We start from the raw sequence: 25,486 nt of genomic DNA on the forward strand, positions 1-25,486 counted from the left end.
AGGGCGTTCTACCCAGCTGAAGGGGGTGGACTCTACTCAGAGCTCTGACCTGATTTGTGGCACACCCTCAGATCTGCAGACATGGTCCAGCTGCTTCCCAGGCAACTGGTAACCACCTCAATTGGGATGAGTCTGCCTTGCTAGCATGCCAGAGAGAACTTCTCACTGTCACCCCATCAAAGACTTTTCTTCTAGGGCCAGATTCGGAGACCAGCCTCTGGTATTTGAGAGGGTAAGTGTCAGAAAAGTTACCACAGGCACTCGGTTCCATGTGGAGAATCAGGCTGCAGCCACAGAGACTGACAGGCATATTGCTCTGGTGATGTAGTTGGGCATTTGTCTCTGGGATTTGCTTTTTTTTTTTTTTTTTTTTTTTTTTTTTTGTTTCCCTTAACTGTGGGTGATTTGGGACCAGGTACCTAGGACAGGTTGTTAGTACGCATTCAGTATTCATTGTTGGATGGTGAGATGTGCCAGTAGTCTCCACAAGGGAAATTCTTAGACCTTCTTTCTTTTAGGTATTTAAAGAAAAGACAGCGTGTCATCTGTGTGGTGAGGGAATTCTTCAGATTCAGTTTTCCTGGAAGCCAGAACTGATGGCTACAGATTCCTCTGTAATCTTACTCAGTATTTTCTGATGTGCTGTTAAAAGGGTATAAATGATAGTATAGCCTTTTAATGTTTTTAGTATATTGAAGACTTTAAAGTAAAATAAATTTTATGTTCTAAATATTTCATTGTAATAATTTTATAAGTAAAAACACTCACTGTATGCAGATATCTTTTGAAATGAAGGTATCCTTAAGTAGATTGTAGCCATAATTAGCTGTTTGATGTTGAATGCAATTGGGTTTTCCTGTTCCAGTGAACCAGACAATGAGAATCATTGGAGATCAACAACAATTAATTCTATGCAATTCTTGATATTTAGCAAGCCGTTCCTTTGCCAAGAAAATATTGTACTAGTGAATGAAGCATAAAATACAAATGCTTACAGCTTTACATTTTCAAAGATTCTGTAGAATCCACAAAATAATCTAAGGGAGACAGCAGATGCCTTGCTTAATGGTAGACCAGTTCTCGAGTCTGTGGGAGGCAGGAACCCTGTTGTAATAACTATGTTTCCAAAAACTCTTAGAGGTGACCTACTCTTCTGATGGTTTAAGAGGACTAAGAAACAATTTAGAACATTATCTTAAAAGTTTAAAAATGACAGCCTTAGTGTGTATGGAGTCATTGTATTTTAATCATACTGTATGCTTATTAGTGTTATTAGAGCAGTAGACGGTTAATTACAGCCTTTTTTAAGACCTGTTAACTGTATATTAACAACCATGTTAAGAAAGAATGATGTACCTTTTGGATACAAGCTGCTGCTTGCTAGATTCTTGAAAAATACCTTTTCAAATGTATGAAGTCACATTTTTGGTCAAAAATCATCAAGGGTTTTCACTAAGATACTTCAATTATAAAACTTTTGCAAGTTATAGAATGCTTTGTTTTCTCTTTTTCCGCTAGCTTTGGCTCTCTGGCTTTTTCTCCTGGCAACACATGTGGACACTGCTCTGCAGCAGTCGCTTTCCCATCCTGTATTTTGAGATGTCCACATTTTCTTGTTTCTCACTTTGGCCAGCGTAGACCATGAGAAACATATTGAACTGATTTAGCCTGATAAATATTTCTTTTTGTGGAATCATTGTAGTCAATGTTCTTTAGTGAAATTGTGTTTTTCTCAATTCCATATAACCCAATACTTGAAATATATTTGAACAGCCGACCACAGCGATGATTCTATTGTCTACATCAGAAATCTAGGTTTCAGCTATGACTTCAGTCATAGCAAAACAGTAAGTGAGTGGGACCACGGGGTTTTAATACCTAAACACTTCCCGTGGATTGGTTAACTGAATTCTCTGGATGGATTTGTAGACCTTGTAACCTTGTAATATAGCATTTAAAAACACAGGCACATTCCTACTTTGGGAAGCCTGAAGGAATTAAACTGAAAAAAGGAATTAAGTATAAGCTACATTTCTACACCAAATAAAATAGGAGATACTGAATGGACAGTTCACATTCTGTCTTGCATATAGTAAGCACTTGTTTAAGGAGAGCAAAATTAATAGTTGGGTAATATTGAATGTAGCTTGTGCTGATAAAGATTTATTGAAAAAAAGGAGGCTTTTCTTTTAAGCTTTTCATTTTTTGCTGACCTATGAGCACCCAATCCTCCCGTGATCCAGTTGGGTAGATTATTTAATGCTTTCCTTCTTTAACTGTGTCCTCTGCCCTCTGCTATGTTTTGGACAACAGGACTAGAGCTTCTGTCTCATCCACACCAGCTTCCCTTTAAGACTATGTCAAGTCTCTGTTTAGCTTCTTGGTGCTTTGATGTTGGGCTGTGGTAACAAACTTCAGCAGAATCAACCCAAAGCACTGCCCTGCATTTGTACTTGGGCATATAGGGGTCTAGGTGGTAGGTATTCCAGAGCCCAGCATCGGGCTGGTGAGGGGTACAAGTCTCCTTGCTCTCTATCCCCTTTCCAACTACAGTGATGTTTTCTTGGGACATTATGTAGACTTCATCCATGATGAATGCATAAAGACAAAAGAAAAAAATCCCCGTAGTTAGGTGCCTCATGTACCAATAGGATAGGATTTGGAGTGCTTGCATGAGAGGTTTTCTCTTCACTCCTTAAAACTCATACACAGGAGTCAACAATAGGACTCCTTGGCTGGATGTTAACTTTTGCAAAGGTTACAGGCATTCCTTGAAAGTTATCTAAAAAAGAGACTTCTTTTAAAATTTTTATTATCTTTTTAAAGCATGTGTGGGACTATTTGCAAGACATTCCTATTTAGTTACACACCAAAAAATATGCTTTAAGTGGTGCACTGCTGTGTGACCTATTGCGTTATCACACACATTCTGTCTCTTTAAAAACACACTCTCCTCTATCTGCCCTATTAATTGTTGATATGTTGCCATCCACGAGACAAAAATTAGAGCTGTAATTAAATAATCATGTGATGCTCCTTAGTGCCAGTGAGAGCAAACTCATTTTTCCAGGCCCTGATGGTCACTGATTATTGTATTACCACTGGCTTGCTTGATTTTTTTTTTTTTTAAACGATTCTTTCTGTAGCTTCCCTAACCACTGTCCTTTTCAAAATTAAAGAAAGTAGCAGACATCAAGCCAGTTAATTGGCTGGAGGGAGGTCCTGAGGGAGGTAAGGTAGGTAGAGTTACCTTTTTTTTTTTTTTTTTTTTTTTTTGCCTTTGGTCACCTGGTAGGTTCTTTGGGAAGGCTACATCAGTGTGGTTGGCTGCCATTTAATTTACACTGGTGTTTTGGCTGGGATGGAGGCATATGGGGAATGCCAGGAGAATTACAAAAGGAGCTGGGTATTAAAATTCAGAAATGATTAAAATTGAAATAAAAGGATGCTGCTTCCTTGCCAGTCCTCTGGCAGTCATAATGACACATAGAGATTAGCCTCTACCTTCATCCTCTCCTTCTTTCTCATTTCCTCTTGTTTATTATTGACACATTTTCCTTATGTCTGTCTCTCATCTCCGTATCTTTTGTACTATTATGTGTTTCTCCTTCTCTCCCTCTCCTTAAGCATGGCGAAGCCTACTTAACCTTATTATAACAATAACAGAATAGGTTATTAATATTTAATATGCACATGATTAAAATTTCTCTCCCTTAAACATAGGTCAGCTGTATTATTATTAACCAGCATGTAATTTTTCATTTAAAATATTCCTATGCTGCCTTGCCGTTTCTGAAATGCCTTCTACTTTAGTAGTGATTTAATACATAATATTTAGAAAACTGTGGACGGCTACTGAGAAAAGAACTTACCAGTCATGGATAATCAATTATGCATGAATTCAAATGTAACAGATGGAATCTGGTGAGTTAAAGTTTCTCTGTGCCTTAGTGTTTTTTTTTAAATTTGTTTGTTTGACACCTGTCTCTTATATAGAGATAAACATCTAATATAGCATGTGAGACATTTCCTTGTTTTAATTTTCTTTTAAAGTGAGCATAGTTTTTATATTAATTGTAAAGGCAGAGACACCTTGATCTGTCCCTAAACATCCGCTTCTGTCCCTTTGTTTTATAGATGTGGAATCATGCTTAGCTAATGGCCACTCAGCTGGATAGTCAGGTGGGAAGGGAGACCCACACCTAGTTGCTTTGCTTCTCTCTTGTTTTCTACTGTGTCAGATACACGTTCTGTGGGACTTGCTTAATAATAGGGTATTACCCTAACTGTTGGTTTAAAAGGGTTTCTGATGAAAACAATGGTGCTCCACTTTTTAATTGAGTAATCCATTCTTGCATATTATACAAGTGTTAACTGTACATTTATCATGTTATACCATATGTACTTATATATACATATATATATACACACATACACACACAAATGCACAAACACACATGATGTTTATACATACTTGGATATAGGCCAAGCCATTGAGCTTTTCAAATTTATTATGAATACCACAAGAGTTCGTTTTTATATCCTAAACTGTGACCCTTCCCAGCCTCAAAAGATACGCTTGTTTAAAGCTTTGTAAATTTTTAGTGATAAATTCCCTTCATACAAAGTGAACTCAAGGCTTGGTTTCAAGGGCCTTAATTAATTACTCAAGGAGAGATAAGAAGTTTCATCTTCATTCAGTGTGCTGTGAATAAGTTGAGCTTTGCTTCCACTCTAGAAGTAATGGAGAAGAGTCGGTACTGACCATCCACCCGTCCGTCAGTCTGCTCTCCAGACTTTCCCATCAAAACTGTCTACAAATGAGCTGTTTGTTTCCAACATGTGTTTATATATAAAAAATACAAATGGAAAAGGTGTTTTACAAAGTAAGTAAAAATAAATGATTAAAATATAGCCTCAAGGCTCTCTAGTTCTTTTTTAAAAAGTTATAGTGTAGTATTAATTATAAACTTTTTGCTTCTTACCAGTAGGAAATTTACATGTAAATTTATAGTCCATGTTACTTATCTAATAAATTAAGTTTCACAATAAACATGTTAATAAAGAGGCACCTTCAAGACAGGTAGCTATTTATAATAATTAATGCTTTTATCTATAAATATATCTTTAATTTAGGTTCACAACATATTAACATTCCTTAGTCATGCACATCAGAAAAACATAAATATGAACTTGAGTAAAATATAATTTATAAGATAATTTCCAGTTCATTAAAAATTTCACTATTAATATAAAAATCTATAATATAAGATCAGCAGAAATAGATAATATAACACTCTATCCAGGATAGCATAGCATAGGAAAGAATGTCTGCAATTGTTGGATTAGAAGTTAACTGCATTGATCTGTATCCCTACCAGAGAAGTAAATGCTGAAATTTGAAGTTAATTAAATTTAGATTTAAGAACTTTGTTTTAAAAAACAGTCTAAAGTCATTACATGCAGACAATTTATGGATTATTATTACATTTATGCCAACTTCTCAAGGATCCTTTTCTACTTGAGCAATTGAGGGAAAATGTACTATTTTGTGAATGTAATCATGTTTTTCAAAAAGATGCACAAAGATCATTTGGACTGACTGTTCTCATTTGTTTCCGTCTCTCTCTCTTCATCCTTTGCTAAGGCTTTGTGTTGAGTTAATGTTAAAGAGAGCAGTATCTTCTTGCATTTGGAGGACCTTCAGAATGGGTGAGATATTGGCTGGTGATTACCAGCCCAGGCTAATTATCTTTTGGGTCAGACACTCATCCTATGAATCAATTGTCTGTTACAGACTGGACTGTGGCTGTTGGCAGGTAAGGACAAGGCCCTGGGAAGTTGGTGCAAGGGTGGCTTGTCCAGTGTCTTCAGAGCTCATTGTCTCTCTGAGGCTTGGCATGATGTGCTAATGACAATATATTTCTCCTGCACGTAGGAACAGCTGATCGATTTGCTCTATTTTGTTTAAATTTGTTTCCTGTGGTAAATATCTAACCTAAAACATGCCATTTTGATGATATTGAGGATACGAGTCAGTGACATTGATTATATTTACACCAATATAAACAGCTGTAACCACCGGCTCTTCTGAATTCGTTCATCAACCCAATACCTTTCTACTAACCTCTCTCTACCTTTGCTTCATCAAATTTCAAGCATTAAAATGAGGTTGAATCATTTTCTAGCTGAGAAGGATTTGTCCCAGGCTGTGACTTTCCTTTGTTTTAGTGGTCTGTAAAGTTTGATCATTGTAGTACAGTACCAGATCCTGCTTTTGCCTGATGTCTCCACAGACATTATTTCGACTAGTATTTGGGCCTTTATCCCTGGTACTAAGCTTCTTATCCCTGTAACTAAACCAGAAAACATTAATAATAATACTAATATCCACATTTCTGAGGAAGTCTGATTAGTATATCTTGACTAAAGGTCGGGAATGGCTGTCGGAATTCATAAGAATTAGAATCCTTCCAGCTTCCCATCAAGGTTGAAGTGTCCCTCAGTTACTGTCAAGGCATCCAGGGCATGTCCAGTTTGAGTACTTTGGCTCTTCTAAAAATGCAGTGACGGGCTGGAAAAGAAAAAGAAATGTTTTTCAGTTATTAGAAAGCCCACTCAAGGTTAAATAATGGTTATGAGGGGGAGGGAAAATAAAAATCACATTCAACTGTGTTGGAAAGAAGGGGGTGGGTGTAGAGGAAACTTAGATAGTTCTGGCTCCAGTAAATAATAGACTAGTTGCAGAACTGAGCTTCCATGTGTAATTTTGTGGTTAGTCGCTTATGTCTGTGATGATAAATCACATACCTGCATAGGATTTTTGGCACCCCAGTAAATCTCAAGCAAGTGCCCAAATGCTAATTTATCACGGTTCCTTGGACAGCATACCCCCCCGCCTCTTTTTTCTTACCAACTCAGTGATCTAATATCCTGTTCCTACCCTCTCATCTGTCTGTTTCAAACAAATGCCTGCACAACTACTCCTTGAGTTTTGGAGCACTCACTGCTGGTACCTGCAACAACCCTGCCTTGTTATGTGTCCCCGGGATTAGGTTAAAACCTTCAGTTCAGGGGTATCCTCGTGGGCCTGCTTGAATCCCTGTCCCCAATGACCTGATCATTTAGCAGAGACACCCTGCGAACCTTAAAAACACTGCCTGGCTCACACATCCTCAGCTATTCAATGGCAGTAAGCTGTGATTTCCATACTTGTCTTCCCTCCTAAGATTCCTAAGCACTAACTCCTTTGTGCAAACAGTTCTGGGATTTCTTCCTGTGGTGTCAGGGATATACATACATGTGATACATTTAAGGTGTTCTAAACCTTGCAATTTGGAGATACCAGTATAGAACATGAATGCCACAAAGATGGCAGGATGTGTAGTGTGATAGAAGAACCGGGGACGGGGGAAAAAAGTCATAGCCATAGCCATGACCGTAGTCTTGTTTTTGTTTGTTTGTTTGTTTGTTTGTTTTTCTTCAGTGTACCAGGTTTTGGACAGCAAGACTAAACTAAACTGTGTATTAAAGGGGGTAGCTGAAGGGTCCCAAGAGAAAAGAGGCCTGAAGTTCATTCCGAGAGCCATAAAATCAAACCAGGCATCTGGAAACAAAGGCAGGATGGTAGTCCTATACTCGGTAGGGTAGTGGCAACTGTAGGAATTTTTACTGATCTTTATTCAGTTTTAGATCTGGGTCTAGATAGAAATACTAATTTTGATGAGGTTATTTCCACTGTGCCTCATGAGAGATAGATATTAATGTCTGTGAAAGGAAAAGTAGCTCTGAAAAAAAAAAACTTTGTTAGTGAAATTCCTTTTTGTCAGGTGTAAAGGCCCAGTTGACTTGCCAGCCATGATAGCTAGCACTGCTGTGACACGGACTTGCCAAGAACATATCCCAAGTTACCTTTGAGCAGTTACATCCAACCTCAGAGGAACTGAGTGACATCTTTTGAGCACTGTCAGTCTGGCTACAGCTGAAATTCAGCTTCCTTGAGTAGGGAAAATGCCAAAATCATTGAAATCTTGGGCTTGATTTGGTAGCTAGGTACTTTCTTACCTTAAGTTAACAAAACTCCATGGCTAAGGGGGTTTGTGTTTAGCATCACAGGCAGCTAGAGTAGGGGTGGAATGGCTGTGTGTGTATTATAACGGTGTGTATATGGCATTAAAGTACTCACAGCAAACAGCATAGATAGTAATTGCACATTGTTACAAATGTATTCCAGGACCCTCTCTCTCAAGTGCCATGTCTGGAAATCTATCTTAAATTTGTATTCTGTGGTACGCTAGTCTCATTCCATGTAACATTACAGATCTTTGGGCTAATTTTAAGATGGAAAATGATCTCCATTCAGACATCATTAGAATGTCTGAAAGCCAGTCAGCACCTCTAAGCCTCCTTCTGATCAGATCCTGGGCTCACTTAGTCATCTTTTACAAGAGTTCTTTAGGTAAATGCTGTCCAGTAGGACTTTCTGAAATGGGTAAATGTTGTATAATCTACACTGTGCAATTGTGTGAGACGTTAGCCACATGCCATGGGACACTTGAGGTGGGATGGAGGAAGTAACTTGTAAATTTTATGTAATGTTAATTCGTTGAAAATTAAGTGATGCAACCACCTTCTGCACTATTCCTGCTTCCTCACTCCTACAATACTTAAAAAGTACTGTCAATGCAGCTAATGGTGAAGATTGGTTGCAAAGGACACTGAGGGTTCTTTGCTCTTCAGTATGCAGTTGCAATGCAAAAAATGCAAGAATACTGCTTTCAATTCTCATCTATGGTAATTAGTGGAGACTTCTGCACTCAAAGGGCTTTCAGCCTGAGAAGGGAGATGGTTACTTGACTAATAATCACTCTGGAGGTTGGGTGTGGCTGTTACAAAGGAGAAATGCAGATTAATAGAAGAATATATACTAGGGCCCAGAATTTGTTGTAGGATTAGTCAAGGACTTTAGTAAGGGAAAATGATGGGGCAGTTCACTTGAACTTCAAGTTCAAGGCTGAGTCAAGTTGGCTACAGAACCCACAGATAGCAGAACAAGTCAGTTAGTATATGCCCTGCCGGGTAAGACATAGACTTCAAACTTACGAACTTGAGCAAGTAGCTGCTTTCTTAAACTGTAAGCAGTTGTCATGATGTTGGTCATAGATAATTTGAGATAAGAGGCTGCAAATATTTACAGGATATTGCATTTCCTCACGAAAATATGTTTTGACCAAGTTGTTTGGGCTGCAGCCTTGCTGTTTCCCACCTTGCTCTAGAAAGTGGTGTTTGGTCCATTCAAGAAACACATAGAAATCAGTACTGACATCCCAGACAGACAAAATGAGACACAGGACAGCAAAACATGGCCTGGAGTAGGCATCCTTATATGGCCAACACGGACCATATCCCCAGAAACTCATCCACAGAGGACACCACCTGCAGCCAAAGCCAAAAACAAGGAGTTGACATGACAGAAAATAACACATTGCATAGATGAAGCTACATTAGAGTGGAGACAGCCCACTGGATTTGAATTTAAGAAGATAAACACCAGGGCAAACCATGTCCATAGAAAGTCTTACGCTGGTGAGGGCTGCTTTACTGTCACCAGAGGAACCGCAGTATCTGAAAGCATTCAGGGTCTAATGCCTTCTCTGTTTATTAAGACTATATACACCATTCACAACTCTAAATGTGTTTTAACGCCTTCGGAGAACATCTGAAGCACGCAGCAGTCCTTTCATGAAGTTTTTAAAAATCTCGTGTATTTGTTAGGATAGTTCATGCTCCTTTCCTTTGTGTATGCGGTTTAGATGCCTTTTTTTTCCCCACAGGAGAGAAGATGGACGCACTGTTTTTGATGGTATCCATGTGCTAAATAGTTCATGCACTGGGGATGCTGTTGAAATTCTCCAGTTTGATAGCAAGATTTATAAATCTTATTTTGTTTTTAACTTTTTTTCAACAATTGCTTGTATCTTTATGGCTAAAGATAAGCTGTCCCTGTAGAATCAGGTAATATTTTTGCCCCCAACTGGACCAATTATGATCACATAGATCTTGGAAGGTGATTTAATTTCCTTTCTTTTTTTTTCTTATTACTTTGATTGAATTTTACTGATTATTCCTTAGTAGCTATAGTGAGTTTAAGTTTAGTAAGGAAGATCTCTCTCTCCCTCTCCCTCCCCCTCTCCCTCTCCCTCTCCCTCTCCCTCCCCCCCCCCCCCTCTCTCTCTCTCTCTCTCTCTCTCTCTCTCTCATACATAGCAGTACAGCTCATCCCTGTGGTACATCACTAGGTCTTCGCCTGTGTATCATTCTCTTCCAGGTCATTTTTTTTTAAAGGCATATACTTTATTCTTTAAGAAAGTAATTGTTTTAGCAAAATGACTCTATGTGCCTGACTACTAGGTTGGTGATTTTCCTATACTGTTACTCTTTATAATAAAGTCATTATTACATGCTATTATGCTTATTCATTCCACCATTCCCCCAAGGCCGTGTTAGTCCTTATTCCATACTTTAATGATTTCTGTTTATGAATAGGTTGTGGTTCCTGAGGAAAAGGTGCTGCAGTTAAGATTAAAATTTCCCAGGTTACATCAGCATAGATCAGGTCCCCGGGAGACTGAGGCAATCAGGAGGCATTTTGTCATATTTATTTGTGTAAAGTTATTGGAGAAACATAGTATTTTTCATTCTCTTGTAATACGACATCTCAGAAACTTAGCTCAGATTTTGTCTTGACCAACAGCTAGAGAGTTTGCCCCTTCCTTCCTTCTTTTTTTTCTAAGAATTCAATTGAAGTTGAGTTGCATTAGCAAGTGACATATTGCTGCCTTTGTAGGCCTGTATAATTTCTCTCTCTCTCTCTTTATTATTGTTTCTTAATTCATCCAGCATGACACTAGAACACTCTGTTCCTACTAAGAAAGGTCAAGTTTCAGGGAAGCATGTCAGGCATTACCAATTTGAAGGACTATTCAGATATCCACCTTGGAGACTGAAAGTTTAATGTATCCTATTGAAAAAACATCATTGTTCTTATCAAGATAATCATGTTTGTTCTTTTAAATATCAAATATCTTTCAAAATAAGTTTAGCCTCCAGTCACAATACAGACTCCCACACAAGTGCTATATTTGGCTGTATTTGTATTTTTCTTATTGATTATTATACTGTAAATAGCCTCCACATTTCCCACACATCTCAACTTTTAAAAATGTGCTCTTAGCCTGTGTGGTGAAGATGGGGTAAACTTCCCTCGAATTGGATGGTATGTTTCTGCCTTGCTGTCACATGCTCCTTTTTTTTTTTTTCTCTTTCTTTCTTTCTCGGGGCTTTGGTGCCAAGATTCATGGTTGCCTTCCTCAATTTTGACTAACCTTTCCGGTTTGTGGTCGAACCTGGGTGCTCTTGGAGCAATCTATTTTCTCTGTGTTCCTCCTAAACTTGCACCCCCACCCCACCCCAGGAGGCAGTAATTTCCCCTACTTTACCTTCTGCTTTTTTTAGATTTCTAGTGTAAACAGTGTGCCTGCGAGTGTATTGGTCGCTTTAAAGAGCTTCATTTGCATATCTCGTCCTTATCTCTGTGGTTGTCCTAACTTGTTGCTTAAAAAAAAAAATGTATCACACAGTGTTTTTCAGTTCGACACATCTTTCCTCCACTACTGTATGCTTCACAAACAGTTCTTCAAAATATAACATTGGGTCTTGCTTGATGAGGGGCTTTCGGGTGGGACAAACCTCAGTGTTTAAAAGATGCATTTTTATTTTAGGTGAGATGTCCTGGTGTTCATTTTTATGTGGACTGTATTTAGTAAACTACCCAAGGACGGTCATAGTGTGTAATAATGACCAATAATGTAACAGGAGATCTTTATCTGATGACAAAAGTATTTATTGTTACAGCAGATGAATTCAGTAACCCAAACTTTCCTATATTCGCCCGATGGGAAGTATTTTAAAAGTGATGACATCTTTTCCTTTGTAATAGCAAGTCAGGTGTGTGTTTCCAGTGACCCAAATTTAGTTTAACTCCAGCTCTTCGGGCCGCTGCGTGTTTCAGAAGTCCAACGTATCTATAGCTCTGACTTGTTCCTAAAGCCCTTAGTCAGTTGTTACTGCATATCACTCTTGGCAGTTTAGAGATCACATTCCTTGGAGAATAAGTATTAGGGCGAGCGTCACCAGGCTTTTCGCCTGTCTTGCCTGCCTTACTACCCAGGCACTCCGTGGGGCTCTTTCCTCCAGCCACGACCCCGCTGCTTGCCCACCTCAAGTGACACCTGCATGCCCCCGCCCCCGTCCCTCCGGGGCGGCTCAGGGTCCCCGAGTCGCCCCTCCTCCGCGCTGCCCGCACGCACCTGCCCGGGGCGCCTCCGCATCCTCCCCGCGCCCCCGGCCGCCGGGCATTGTGTACACTCGGCCGGCCGCCCGCCTCTCGCTCGCGGCTCATTACGGATGCTCGCGCGCCCGGCCGCCAGCGCGCGCCCCACTCAGCTCTTCCCGGGCCGCCGCCGCCGCCCCCGCCCCTCCCCCGATCCCGGCCCTCCAGCCCGGGTTTTGAGCCCGGTCCCTCCCGGCCCTCCCGCACCCTGCCCCCGCCGCCCGCGCTCCCCCTCCCGCGCCCGGGACGCGGCGGCCCCGCCGGGGTAGCAGGCTGCGGGCGGCCGGGAGGAGGCTGCGCTGCCAGCCGGTGCCTCGCATTAAAATGAGGAGGAGGAAGAAGCGGCAGCCACAGCGGCGGTGGCGGCAGCAGCGGCGGCGGCGAGGGCTGCAACCCGGGAGGACGCGCGGAGCCCAGCGCGGCACGGCAGCGGCCACCGCGGCCGGGATGAGTCAACTCTTGGTTTAATGGGGGCAGAGCGGCCGCGAGGGGACACGAGCGAGCGAGCGAGCGACGGGCAGCCGTCCGGGGAGCTGCGCTCACACGAGCGCGCAGACCCCCGCGCACCTCTCCCGGGCCGCCGGCGACTCCGGCCTCGCCGCCCGCGTGGGGACCCCGCCTGCAGCCGGGCACCCGCCACCCTCCGCGCAACTCTGCATCAGTTTTGGGGGGCCTCCGGGCGGCGGCTGCGCCCCCAAGTCCCACTGCCATTGTCGACCTCCTTGTTTACCTCCGACTCGGGCTGAGTGAGAGCTTGGCGACTTTTGGGGGGAGGGGGCGGGGAGCGAGTGGCCGCCGAGGAGGCGGCGGCGGGGTTGCCCTCGGATCTCCCCCTCCCCCCTGCTCCTCCCTCCCCGTCGATGCTCCCGGGCGCTCCGGGTCCCCGCGTCCATGGGCAGGGAGAGGGTCCCCGGGGTTGTTGTCGGTGACGCCGGCCTCCCAAGTGGCCTCCTAGTGCCTTCCCGGGGCTCTTGGCACGACCCTCTACCCCTCACCCTCTCAGGCCCCTGCTAGATACCCTCTGTGGGGGTGCGAGGCGGTGGGGAAAAAGTTTAAGGTTTGTTAATCACAGTCGCGATTGTTGGGGAGGGGGAGGGGGCGGCTGGGAAGAAAGCGAGGTGGCCTTTCCAGGAGGCTCCCGGGTCTGGGACGAGTCTGGCGAGGGTGACACCAAGCCGAGTTTACTCGCTCTCCCAGGAGCTCAGCGGGAGGAGGGGGCGAGGGTACCTATTTTTTTTTTTTTTTAAATTCCTTTCCCCACCCTTTCTGGGGTTCTTGTCCGCAGTGATTTCCCCCCTTCTTTTTAAGAGATTTCCTCTCACCACCTCCCCAGTACCACCAGTGTTTAGCTCCTAACGGGTTCTGCTTTGTTTTTACGACTCCCCCCCCCCCCCCACGAATCACTTGTCAGATCAATTTTACCTTCTCCCTCCTCCCTACTTCCTACTCTCCCCTCCTCCCCTTCCAAACCCTGTTCTCCGAGGTTAGACATTTTACAAACTAGCTATGCTATTTTTCGAATTGTGACTTTTTCTTTTACCCCCTCCTCCCGTATCTACTCTTCTAGACGTTTATTTTTGCCCTTCCCCCGCCTAGCGGGGCGGGGGGTAAGGGAAGAGAAAATAATACAATTTCAGGGGAAGTCGCCTTCAGGTCTGCTGCTTTTTTTAAAATAATAATAATAATAATAAAAAGGACATAGAAAACACCAGTCTTGAACTTCACTTCAAGAGCCCGGGCTGCAAAGGAAATCTCCTTTGTTTTGTTATTTATATGCTGTCAAGTTTTGAAGTGGTGAGTTTCAGGTCGGTTTTGCTAATTTCACTCAGTAAAACTGCAGCTTTGCTGTTGCTAGATAGTAGTTTGTTTCTTTGTCTCTTTAAAAGGTCACAGTGAAAGCTTGGCCTGGATCGTGCCGGCCATATGGAATGGATAAGGGCACAGGCTCTTCAAATGTGCTTCTGGGGTTCTATTGAGCAAGGACAGAATCCCAAGAGGAACTCTTGAAAAGGATCCCACGATGAAAAAAAAAGAAAAAAGAAAAAGCATATTTTATTAAAATTAGAATTTCCTGCGTTTATTCCCTGCTTTTTAAAGGAAATAATTACTGAGATGGAGTTCACCAGCTCTTTCCTGGAAGGATCCTCTGTGGTCTTATTTTATGGATAGGGGAAATAGGGTTTGGGGAGAGGAGCCTGCTTTCAGGGTGCCATCCATGCACTGCTCTAAAATGGGTTTTAAAATATGTAACTCAGACTCCTGAACTGGGCTTTGGTTGAAACCACAGTGCCAGCTGTTGTCCAGGGAGGCCTGTTGGCAGTGACTGGATTCAACTCTAACCTGAGGTTTGGAGAACTTTTGCCTTGGCATAGAGTTTAAAGGAGTATTAAATTGAGTGTTTTATGTGCATGTAATTTTGCTTTATAATGCAAACCTTTTAGAGAATGACTTAGTGTCTAGTAGATGCTTTAGGTGTGTATTCAAAAATCAGTTTTTCATGAGCTCTGTGATGGTTTGACAGTCAATACGTTAACTAGATTGAGGTCCATCCCTTTCTTTTGCAGCTCAGGGTGCTGCAGGAGCCTCATGATGACCTAATATGCTCTGTGGTATTAACTTTGATACTGCTGTGAATTCTCCGCCCCCTTATTTCTCCTAAGTTGCTCCAAGGGTTAATTTTTTTTTTTTCTGTTCAATTCCTATGTTTTAAAATTTGTCTTCTGCTCGAGGGGAAGGCAACCAATTTTGGAAAAATCAGCTTTGTATTGTGGTTCACATGAAACATCAAGAGTGTTTTGAATAAGTTAATAATCATCACTCTGATTTTGGCTTTAGACTGCAGCTTAATAAAATAGGAAAGAGTGATCTTGATAAAAAGTAGTTAAGAAAGACGCATTTATTGTTAATGAACCTCAAAACCAAAACCAGATGGGAGGGACCTCGACCAAGGGCAAACCTTCAGTTCTTAGCTTGCCACCCTCAAGTCCAAAGATAAATAGCTAATATTATTTCTCAAACTTTGGAATTCTTGGACTGGCATTCTTAAGGTTGCCTTAAGCCTTCAGATCAAGTGCCCATTACTTGATCATATAGGACAAAGTAGGATGGACTTAGCAAGAGAAAATGTTTATAGAAAAGCCATGCTAATGCAGACTGGATCTCAGCTGGTTCAGATCCAAAGAGTTTGTGTGTAGCAATTAATTTTAAAAGTATATAGATACTTCAAAATATTAGCCAGTTGGAAAAAGTGATACCGTATCCTCTCTGGCTTTCTTAACTATTACCAAGACTTCAAGGCTAATGAAAGTTTATAACATAGCCCTATTTAAAACTATAATTTAGAAGTAACTTCAATATATTGTACCAATTGCTTTATTATGAGCAGTATTCAAAATTGAAGTCTAATATTTAATACAACTGAAAATTAACATTTTTCTGAAATTATTATGCAAACTTCCTTGCATACTAATTATTTTTTATTACTAGAGACTGTTTTGTCAATACTGTTAGGACTTTTTTGTGAGCTCCATATTTTCAGGTCTTTTTACTTTTTTTTTTTTTTGCTATTTAAATTACTAACAGCATCCAGTTATCAGTGGACACCTAAGTGAAATATTAACTCCAAAAACAAAGTTGTCTTGCTAAAAGTCATAAGACATTTGAAGAAGCCCTTCACACCCTTAGGGGTGTGCTTAGGGGTGACATGATCTAGTCACATGTTTGACCAGAGGCTTGAGATCTTTAACTGCATGGAACTCTTGAAACTCAGATAGTAGAAAACTTTTCGCTGCCTTAGCTCATAAGCCAAGTGGCAAGCTAAAGAGCATTTGGGTGTTTGTGGGGCTCTGCTGAGGTTTTCGTTTGTAACATAGATCGAAATGTAAGTTAGAGAACGTAAGCATCTAGTAAGTTTAATCCTTTACACTGGTAATCCTTCCATTCTTTATTAAAAGTATTATAATCAGTCTGTCATGAATTTTTAATTTTAAAAATTGAGAGTACATGAGTATAATTTGTAAGCCTGTTTTTCCTCCTAGTTTTAGATGTGAAATTACTTTTTAATTCATGTACGTTGGTACAGACTCCATAATCTTCTGTTGATTTATATAGAAGCACAGTCTTGTAGATCATTACATAGTCGCACAGATGTGTTTGTGGAGGGAAATGTCTAGGGATAAGACGTGTATGGGGCAGGCATAACTATAGACCTCCACCCACTGATAACGTCTTCTTTTCCAGTTCTGGCAGGTGATCTGTAAGACAGTGACTGAGTATGGATCATTTGAACGAGGCAACTCAGGGGAAAGAGCATTCAGAAATGTCTAACAATGTGAGTGATCCGAAGGGTCCACCGGCCAAGCTTGCCCGCCTGGAGCAGAACGGGAGCCCACTAGGAAGAGGAAGGCTTGGGAGCACAGGTGGAAAGATGCAAGGAGTGCCTTTAAAACACTCGGGCCATCTCATGAAAACCAACCTTAGGAAAGGTAAATACTTGGCAATCAAATCCTGGAAATCTGATTGATGTCTGCCCAAGGCCACCCTGTGTGGAGGTGTAGGGCTGGAACCTGCTGGGAATATTCTCTTTCTAGATCTCTTTCTGATGGGAAGTTAAATGGCATTCTGGGCTGTGGTGTCAGTCAGATTTTGAAAGCATGCGCGCTGGTTTTGAGTGGTGCCTCTTTCTACCTAAGACTGGAAGCATTGGAATATTTGGATAGTAAAAGTCTGAGTTAAGTGTGATGGTCTTCGTTTACACAAGGTCCATTCATAGATACTGCTGCATTTAAGGATGTGCAGGTGACTGCTGTTTGAACTAACCTTGGGTAAGAGACTGAGGTTGTCTGAGAATCACCATAGGTTTTTCCTGAGAGTAAGGGGACTTCAGGATATATGGACCTGATATATGAGAACAAAGATTTGTGATGTAATTTATTGTGGTTTATTTTCTGAAGAGCAAAGTTATTAGTTAACAGTTTTCTTTTTTAAAAAAGAAACCAACTTGCTGATTTTGGTTTTTAATTTTGAGTATTTTTGGTAAAGGGAAGGAAGATTTAGGCAAGTTTATAAAGAGAAAACATACAAACAAGTGATTTTCTACTGATATTAAATGGATGGAGTTTTAACAACTTTGCCTGTGTTGGACATTGCTGTCCCTACTAATCAGTTCCTGGGTGGGGTACCCTGTGTGTCTCACAGGGGTCTTTATTTTGTCATTGAATAACATGTAGGACTCAGATTTTTTCTGCATTTGCTAAGCAAAGAATAATAATGCCATCTTTTACTCAGCACGAATACTAAGCAGAGAAAGTTAGGAGGCTGAGGAATTTCATTGTGTTTGATGCATAACATTTATCATATTTATCATACAATCATTTATTTTTTCCTTGGTTTGGCGAAAACAAAGAATATATTGATCCTGAAATAAACAGACACAGCAGTCCGTATTGTTAGATCTTTATCTATTAAAAATGGAAAAACAGCCCTTCAGCAAATTCTTTGGCCTCTCCTCATGATTACCCTATTTATTGATTGTTTGCCAAGAATGTATGCATCTTTAAGCCAGGGTAAGAGCATTAAAAATATAATTTATTATGGCTTTTCAAACAGAGTGCATTAATATTGTACTATGTAGTGCTGAGGCTCTATAAAAAAGACTTTCTGACGCCTGCAAACACACAAGTTCCATAAATTCCTAAATAGGAGATTTCAGCTGTCTCTGGTATTATGTGATATTTGCACAGCAAACTTTAATGCCAGGACAGTTTTAGACAAGGATTCTACAGACTTCCCTGCTCCTTATGGCTGCCGTGCTGTTTACACAGGCTCATAAACCTCCAGCAAACGCCTCTAAGGCTGCCTTCAGGTTTAAATCATGTGGTATTTTTAGCTTGCAGCAGTGACCAGCGCTCCTTTTCTAATGCAGGAAGGCTATGAAGTTGCAGTAGTTGGAAGTCTGGCCAAACACCAGCCCGAATAATCAGGCATTCCAGCGGAGGCTCCTGTTTAACATTACTCCTAGTAACAGGAGGGCAACCGTGACAGTCCTTTAGACAGTCTAGCCCCGGATTTGTAATTAGATGATTCTGCTGCAGCCGTATCACAGCCACCTTTATTATCTATAAGGCACCTTTAAATTTGATCAATTAAACACAGAGTCAATCCAGGCTGTTTCAGTGGTTTGAAAAGGTTTCAGTTATTTCATAAGAGCAGAGGTCTGAAAAGCCTCTCCCTGTTTGACACCTCGGTTTGATTCCATGAGAGGAAAAAAAACAATATACATGTTTTTGGCTTGCAAACCCAACTCCTCAGACATCAGCAGTGAGGAGGAGCTGAGAGCTAGAGTGTGGTCATCTCACTCCTGCTCAAATGCTTTAAGAAATGCATTACGTTCAAAATTACATATCTTAAAAATACAGTTTAATTCTAGAAGGGTCTGTGCTCAATACAAATTAGCAAAAAAATTCAGAAGTCTTTTGGGAGGTTTCTCTCTTTCTTTTTTTTTTTTTTTAAATCTTATTTTTCGTGTGCTTGGTTTCTGTTTGACAGGTGCTAGATAAAAATTGTGGCTGAGCTGAGAAAGCACTAAGAAAAAGGGGCTGGGTGTTTTTATTTGTTTAAGAGATTTTGCCAAAATACCTTCAAGCCAAGGAAGAAATCACCAGTTTGCATATTGCTATTTTTGCTGCGGTCTCCCCAAGTTCTCTTCTGATCCCTGACGGGTTCTCTCTCTGGTATAAAACAGCTGAATGAATGACAAGGGTATTGGCAAGCTCTGCAGCTTGGTTTTCATGCCTAGCCTGCTGGTACTTCCGAACGAGTTGGTGAGCTTTTCTAAGTAAACCTAAAGGGGTTTAATTGTCAGAGCTGGAATCTCCTGTGAACAGTTCACAAAGCTTTGGTGAAGACACACACGTGGAAAGATGTGGCTGGTTTATGGCCGGCTTTTGTTTCAGCAGAAACAAGCAAATACAAGATTTGTAAAGGGCCCTCTCTGGCAATAGGAAATGCTGCCCGTCAGCAACAGTGGATACGCAGCTAACACCTTCAGAAGTTAGGGTTCTTCGAGTCCAATATAAGCCCAGAGGATGGAGCCGATGCAGGCAGGGATACTGTGGAACTAATTGGGGATCCTGGGTGCCCTGTTAAAGTAACCCTTGTCATCATTTATGCTAAAGATGATACTCTCCTGGCAGTGTGCCACAGTACTGTTCAGATGCTTCTGTTTTAACCCTTTTCTGTCACTGTCGGAAGTCTGACAGTGTACTGCATTCATACCTTGAGTGCCACTGCAGGTGGATTCCGCTTCTGGACCGAGCCTCTTTCCCAACAGTAATGTGGCCTGGGCCACTGAGGTGATGCACAGGGTGAGAGTGAACCGACAGAGAAGCAGCAGAGCCCATGCAGAGTCTGTCTGTGCTCCTTGGGTATCTCAGGAAGGCCAGTTTTCCTTTCACACTCTGTCATTTTTACCATAGTTAAACTGTAGCAGAAATTGTTAGACTTGTGGCTGCTGTCATGGCTTTTTCCTAGGTAGATGAAACAGGTAGATGGTCATAGATAGAAGTATTCTTTTTGTTCATTCTGTGTATTCAAACCATGTCTATGAGCACCAGTTTGGTTAAGTTTTATGTTTCTTTTATGGAACCAGTTAGAGGAAATACTGAAAACCAGGCGGAAAAATAATTGTCTAGTCAGATAATTTGGGCACAAGCAGGTGAAACCTATTATTGACAGAAGTGTGTATGCAGGAAGAAGGTGGGTTCTTCGAAGACAAGTGCAGTGGGTTCTGTTTGCGTACTGTGTAGCAGTTAAAGCAGATCAGACCAAACACTTATCTGTCTCTTGTCAGCATTATTGTTGGATCAGAAAAGTAATTCTGCATTCACTGATTTTGGAAGCTGCGCAGTTCAAATGAATGGCGAGTCACTGTTACCTTAAGAGCAGGTTCACATAAAGGAAATTAAAGTCTTTCCTGTGCAACTTTTAAACAGTAGATGACTGCATGTTTGTCTATGTGCCCGTGTCTCTCCCCAGACTGCCTGGGAAGCTCTGTGGATCCTCTCACTGTGGTGAAGATTTATTTTCATAGCTTAGGTGTTCCTCCCCCCAGACGGTTTCTGAAGATTGTTGGGTTTCTATCTTTTTCTCTGTCTTTTTGATAGGAACCATGTTACCAGTTTTCTGCGTGGTGGAACATTATGAAAATGCCATTGAGTATGATTGCAAGGAGGAGCATGCAGAATTTGTGTTGGTGAGAAAGGATATGCTTTTCAACCAGCTGATAGAGATGGCGTTGCTGTCTCTAGGATATTCACACAGCTCTGCTGCGCAAGCCAAAGGTAAAGGATGCAGTTGTGGGGCTGGGATGTCGCTGGTCCTCCTGTTTGCCTCTCAGACAAAGCAGGGAATATTTTATTCAAAGAGCTGCAGCCTGTGTTTTATGTTGGTTCCTTATAGACTGTGGCTTTAAAAATTGGCTTAATTCAGTTTGGTTTAGTTAACACACATTTTGCTCATGTGGAATGTCGAGGTAAATTTTTTTTTTAAATTACTTCAGCTGAATCATTAGTATGCTTATTGACCTTAATAATCTGCTCCACTGAGGACCCACAAGGAAGTGAGGAGCGTATTTGAGCAGATGGACTGTTGAGAGTCAATTTGCATTTATGACTGAATATCTAGTTCTGTTTCTTTTATTCTGTTTCTGATGGTTTTATGGGCTGTAAAGTAGTTTTCAATGCTGATTCCCACTGCAGTAGGGTATCTTATCTAAATCATAAAGCCATTTAGAACTGGTTTGGCTATGTCTTATTAGAACTTCCTGTAAGTTAGGACAATGTGGCCTGATGCATAGGTTTTATTGATTGGTATTTATTTCCCAAAATAATAAACAGCCCTATAGTCATTTACATAATTTCACAATTTGGAAAGCTAAGCAGTGAATGTCTTCATTGACCTGCCTTTTTGAGAGAAAGGGAATCATTTCCACAGAAGTAACACTATTGCTTTGGGTGGGGGCAGTGCAGAAGGGCACGGCAGTCTTCCACCGGGCCTGAGAGCCGGCACTGAGCATGTCCTCTCTTTATCTGGACTAGGGCTCATCCAGGTTGGGAAGTGGAATCCGGTCCCACTGTCGTATGTGACAGATGCCCCTGATGCCACGGTGGCAGATATGCTTCAAGATGTGTATCATGTGGTCACTCTCAAAATCCAGTTACACAGGTGAGTCCAGGCAGCGCTTCTAGGGGACACGTTCTCCCGACCGTGTGGACGAAAGCTTCTCTGGCTGCCTTGCGTTTTTTATTTACTAAGCGTGTGAGACATGCTAATCCAAATTAATTTGGTAACTTTACCCCTTCTGTTATTTTCCCCCAAGTTCAATATATGACTTTAAAATCTACTTCCTCCCCCGAAATTTATGGTTTTTTTTTTTTGCATGCTATCAAAAGATAGGACTTTTTACTTTTAGTCAATTAAATGATGCATTACAAGAAGGCATTTTACATAAAGTTTACTTAAGAAAAAAATATTTTTGCATATCATGAACAGTGCCATCTGTGTACATTTTGTGAAAGAATGCCTTATTCGCTTTTGCCATGATCTTATTTATTTATATATGTATTTTTGCCATTTTAATTCGTATGAACGGAGTCAGGGGAGGAAATCAGTTAATACGCTAATGCTTTTCACGGTGGCTTGTGAGAAAGCAGTACACCTTAAATTGTCTTCCCAAGCGCATCAGAGCAGGAAGGTAGAAGTAACATGAAAAAATAGCCACCACAGGCAGCTGATGTATAATTCATGCATCGATACAGCAGATGTGTTGTATAAAGTAATTAACTAATCGGAACAATCAGGAGACCGAGAGCAATCTCCAGATGCATCTGTTTGATGCGCAAAATGAAATCTGTCTGTCTTAAAGGAATGTTCTGCAGCGGGCTGCAATCCTGTAATAATCCCCTTTCTAATCTGTGTCTCAAATAGTTGCCCTAAACTAGAAGACTTGCCTCCTGAACAATGGTCGCACACCACAGTGAGGAACGCTCTGAAGGACTTACTGAAAGATATGAATCAGAGTTCGTTGGCCAAGGAGTGCCCCCTTTCACAGGTACCCAGCATAGCGTGGCATAAATAATAAGACATCATGGGCAAGCTACCACTCGAGGTCTGATGGGGATCCCTGGTTTCAAGCAACTGGTATCTGAAGCCAGAATTTGCTAGAAGTGCTAAGTGATTGATCACAGGTGACCTTTGAAAATGTGCCTGGCTTATTCTGAACAGAGGGTTTTTTTTTTTGTTTTTTTTTTTTTGTTTGTTTGTTTTTAATGCCCTTTCTCCCTTGGTCGGGTGGGGATTGTACCTACCAAAGCAGTCTGGCAGAAGACACTGCACTCTGCCAGCTCATTCTTACATTTACTTCTGAATACTCGGAGCCCTCTCTGAGGCGGACTCAGGGTGGTAGGACCTTCTCATTTAGGATATGGGGTGATAGTGGCAGTGTTACTGTGCATAGCTTCCGGGTGCCGCCTACATAAAATCATGGTACCATTGTAGGGCGCTTGCTCCAATACAAAAAATGAGAAAGTGTTTGCTGTAAATTATGTATGTATGTTAATTATAAACATAAGAAATCTCTTTCCTGGAACAAAAGGTCCATAATTATTGCCCATTAGGAGTTTACAACCAATTTTGAAGAATTAGTTCACTTTTTAAAACTGGACTCCTTTTCTTTTCTTCTTGAAATGAGACAGATTTATTATTGTTGAATTTCATTTTCTGGAATGAATTTTTGGTAAAGGACTGAAAACTCTACTCTTTTGCCAAGTTTAAAACCAAACATTCTTTCTGATGACACTCAGCTGATAGTCACCATAGAGTGTGGGACAGCATCGCTCCTCAGCGCCCTCTCCTCTGCTGAAGACATTAAAGGAGACAGTAAAAAGACAGTAAAAACTGGAGTGTTTGTTTAAACAATTTTCTTTTAATTCAAGTTTAAAATGTAATTATGAATATTAGTCTGTCAGTCCTTTGAACTTGTATTACTCTGCATAAACATTTCTGGAGTGAGTAGTGTTTCAGAGCTTGCTTTTATGTTGGTGAAGAGTATGTATTCATTCCATATATTTTATTTTATTTTATATTTTATTTTATTTTTGTGTGTGTACAAGGCTCCTGAGCATTCCTGGGTGCCTTAAGAGGAAGCCTTTGGGCTTTATGCCGCTGTTACTCAGCAGTCGGTGTGTTCAGCCTTGCTCCACTGTAGGCCTGCGGTTCTGCTTTGATCTTAGTTAGCAATTCTAGGACAGGAGAAATTCTAGATTAAGCTATAGACGCAGACTACACAGACTGTCTGTATTATTAAATGTTCATTTTCCTTTCTTGAGACAAAACCTTTTTTTCTTTAAAAATCAATTCATGTATCCCATCAGCAGCTATCTTGTTCTTACCATTGAGATAGAGAGTGTGAACCTATAACCAGAAAATAAAAGTAATTTGAATGAATCTACACCAGTCAAGTCAGTCTGATGGCACAGTGAAGCAGAGCGACTTACTTCTGGGACTGTGTTGTGAGGACAACTGCAGACAGCATCTTGCCTGGTTATCAGCATTTGAAAATTGGAAGGCTGACCTAGAGTGAACCATGTTGTTGTTACCCCAACATGTTGTAAGAATCCCAAATACCCCATGTAACAATACCCTGTGTCTTCATGTGATCTGGTGTCCTACTGATTCTGGAAGTCAGCTCAGGCAAAGAGTAGAGGTCTATTCTATGAGATGCACGAGAGGATCTGCTCCAAGTATTTATTGTATAGTCATATACAGCCAGTGAGGCAGTGAACTCCACCTTCTTGTTGCTTATACATTAATTATGGATTCGCTTAATGTTACCACGAGAAATGAGTCAAGCATAGGCAGTTATCACAGCAAGCCGAATTAAAAAAGGGAATCCAAGGCTTAGTCTTGGAGTTCGTGGTATGATGGTGGATTTCTAACGAGCAGTCTTCTAAAGAAAACATGGCCTTGCATAGCCAGAGGCCCCATCACCATAGCTAAGTGACTGACCAAGGCTGGGACTGCAACCCCAGCTACAATGGCAGTCTTCATTTTTCCAAAAATATCTCTAAAAATAATCATGCATATGTTAGCAGAAGTAACAGATACTTGAAATTAGTATTTTGAAAAGACTGAACTCCAAATGAAGTTATTTCATATTCTGCAACATCATCATCTATTTCTCTAGAATGAGTCCATGAATCTGATATTCAGGATGTTTTCATTATTAGCTACTTCCCATTTGGATTTGTGGGAAAGTTAGGAAAGATGAATGATAAAGGCTTTCTAAGACCTATATACCCAAAATATACACTGAGTTTGACAAAACTCTCCTTTCTCTTGCATTTGATATTTGGTGATAGAAATATTATCTTGAAAATTCCTACCAAATAAATAATGTACATGTACGAAATGCAGCCAGATACCCAGAGGTGCTTTGAGTCCCACGCTTTAGATATAATTTTTGATTGATTACGTGAGAACATGTAGCATAATATTTAATTAGGTATATCTCATTGTATGGATCTTATAGATTTGCCTAATGTGTTAAAACATCCCCAGTAAGAAGCGTGGCTGTAGGATCTCTAAATAGTATGTTGAGTTGAAAATCTATTGCTAGTAGAGGGTAGGAGGGCATAGGATTGGGTCTTCCCAGGACACGATCCTTACCTGGGGAGCTCAGCAAGCCTTACCTCCGGTGCTTGGAGGATTGACTGATAATGTGCAAACCAAATGTCCAGTTGAACATGGAGTCTTAGAAGGGATCGGTCCCCTCGCTCCTTTAACAGTGTGGGAGCTGGTGTCCTTCTAGATTAAAGTCAGGGTGCTGGTTAATGACTGATCCTGGTACTGATTTGCTCTGTGTTCTTGCCCTATGGTACATTAAAAATAGGTGGTGATTCTTTTGATCCAGTGCTTAGGTTTTGAGGCAACAATGTTTCCTCGATATATGTCTCAGGGTTTCTCCAGCTGCAGAGAGATTCCATAAGTGGGTATGTAGCTTGATTTACAGCTCCTGCTTTTATTTCTGTTAGTTCTTTC

General features: G+C 41.1%; 1 protein-coding gene across 8 annotated transcripts in view; it reads left to right on the forward strand.

Moving 5' to 3' along the window:
- The window catches only part of Satb1 (SATB homeobox 1), a 95,582-nt gene that overhangs the window by 6,645 nt on the left and 63,451 nt on the right, over nucleotides 1-25,486 (forward strand). For 5 of the 8 annotated variants that reach the window (XM_052191799.1, XM_052191795.1, XM_052191801.1 and 2 more), the window contains exons 2-5: nucleotides 16,631-16,875; nucleotides 20,554-20,730; nucleotides 21,487-21,613; nucleotides 22,376-22,499. In XM_052191799.1, coding sequence (XP_052047759.1) covers nucleotides 16,665-16,875; nucleotides 20,554-20,730; nucleotides 21,487-21,613; nucleotides 22,376-22,499 — 639 coding nt within the window. In that variant the 5' untranslated portion in view covers nucleotides 16,631-16,664. Of the gene's footprint in view, nucleotides 1-3,736; nucleotides 3,925-4,738; nucleotides 4,887-5,647; nucleotides 5,713-13,381; nucleotides 14,186-16,630; nucleotides 16,876-20,553; nucleotides 20,731-21,486; nucleotides 21,614-22,375; nucleotides 22,500-25,486 lie in introns of those variants that run through there. The other 3 variants (XM_052191797.1, XM_052191798.1, XM_052191796.1) reach the window with 3 other exon arrangements.

Source organism: Apodemus sylvaticus, chromosome 9 (genome assembly GCF_947179515.1).
Source record: "Apodemus sylvaticus chromosome 9, mApoSyl1.1, whole genome shotgun sequence".
Classification (NCBI taxonomy): Eukaryota; Metazoa; Chordata; class Mammalia; order Rodentia; family Muridae; genus Apodemus; species Apodemus sylvaticus.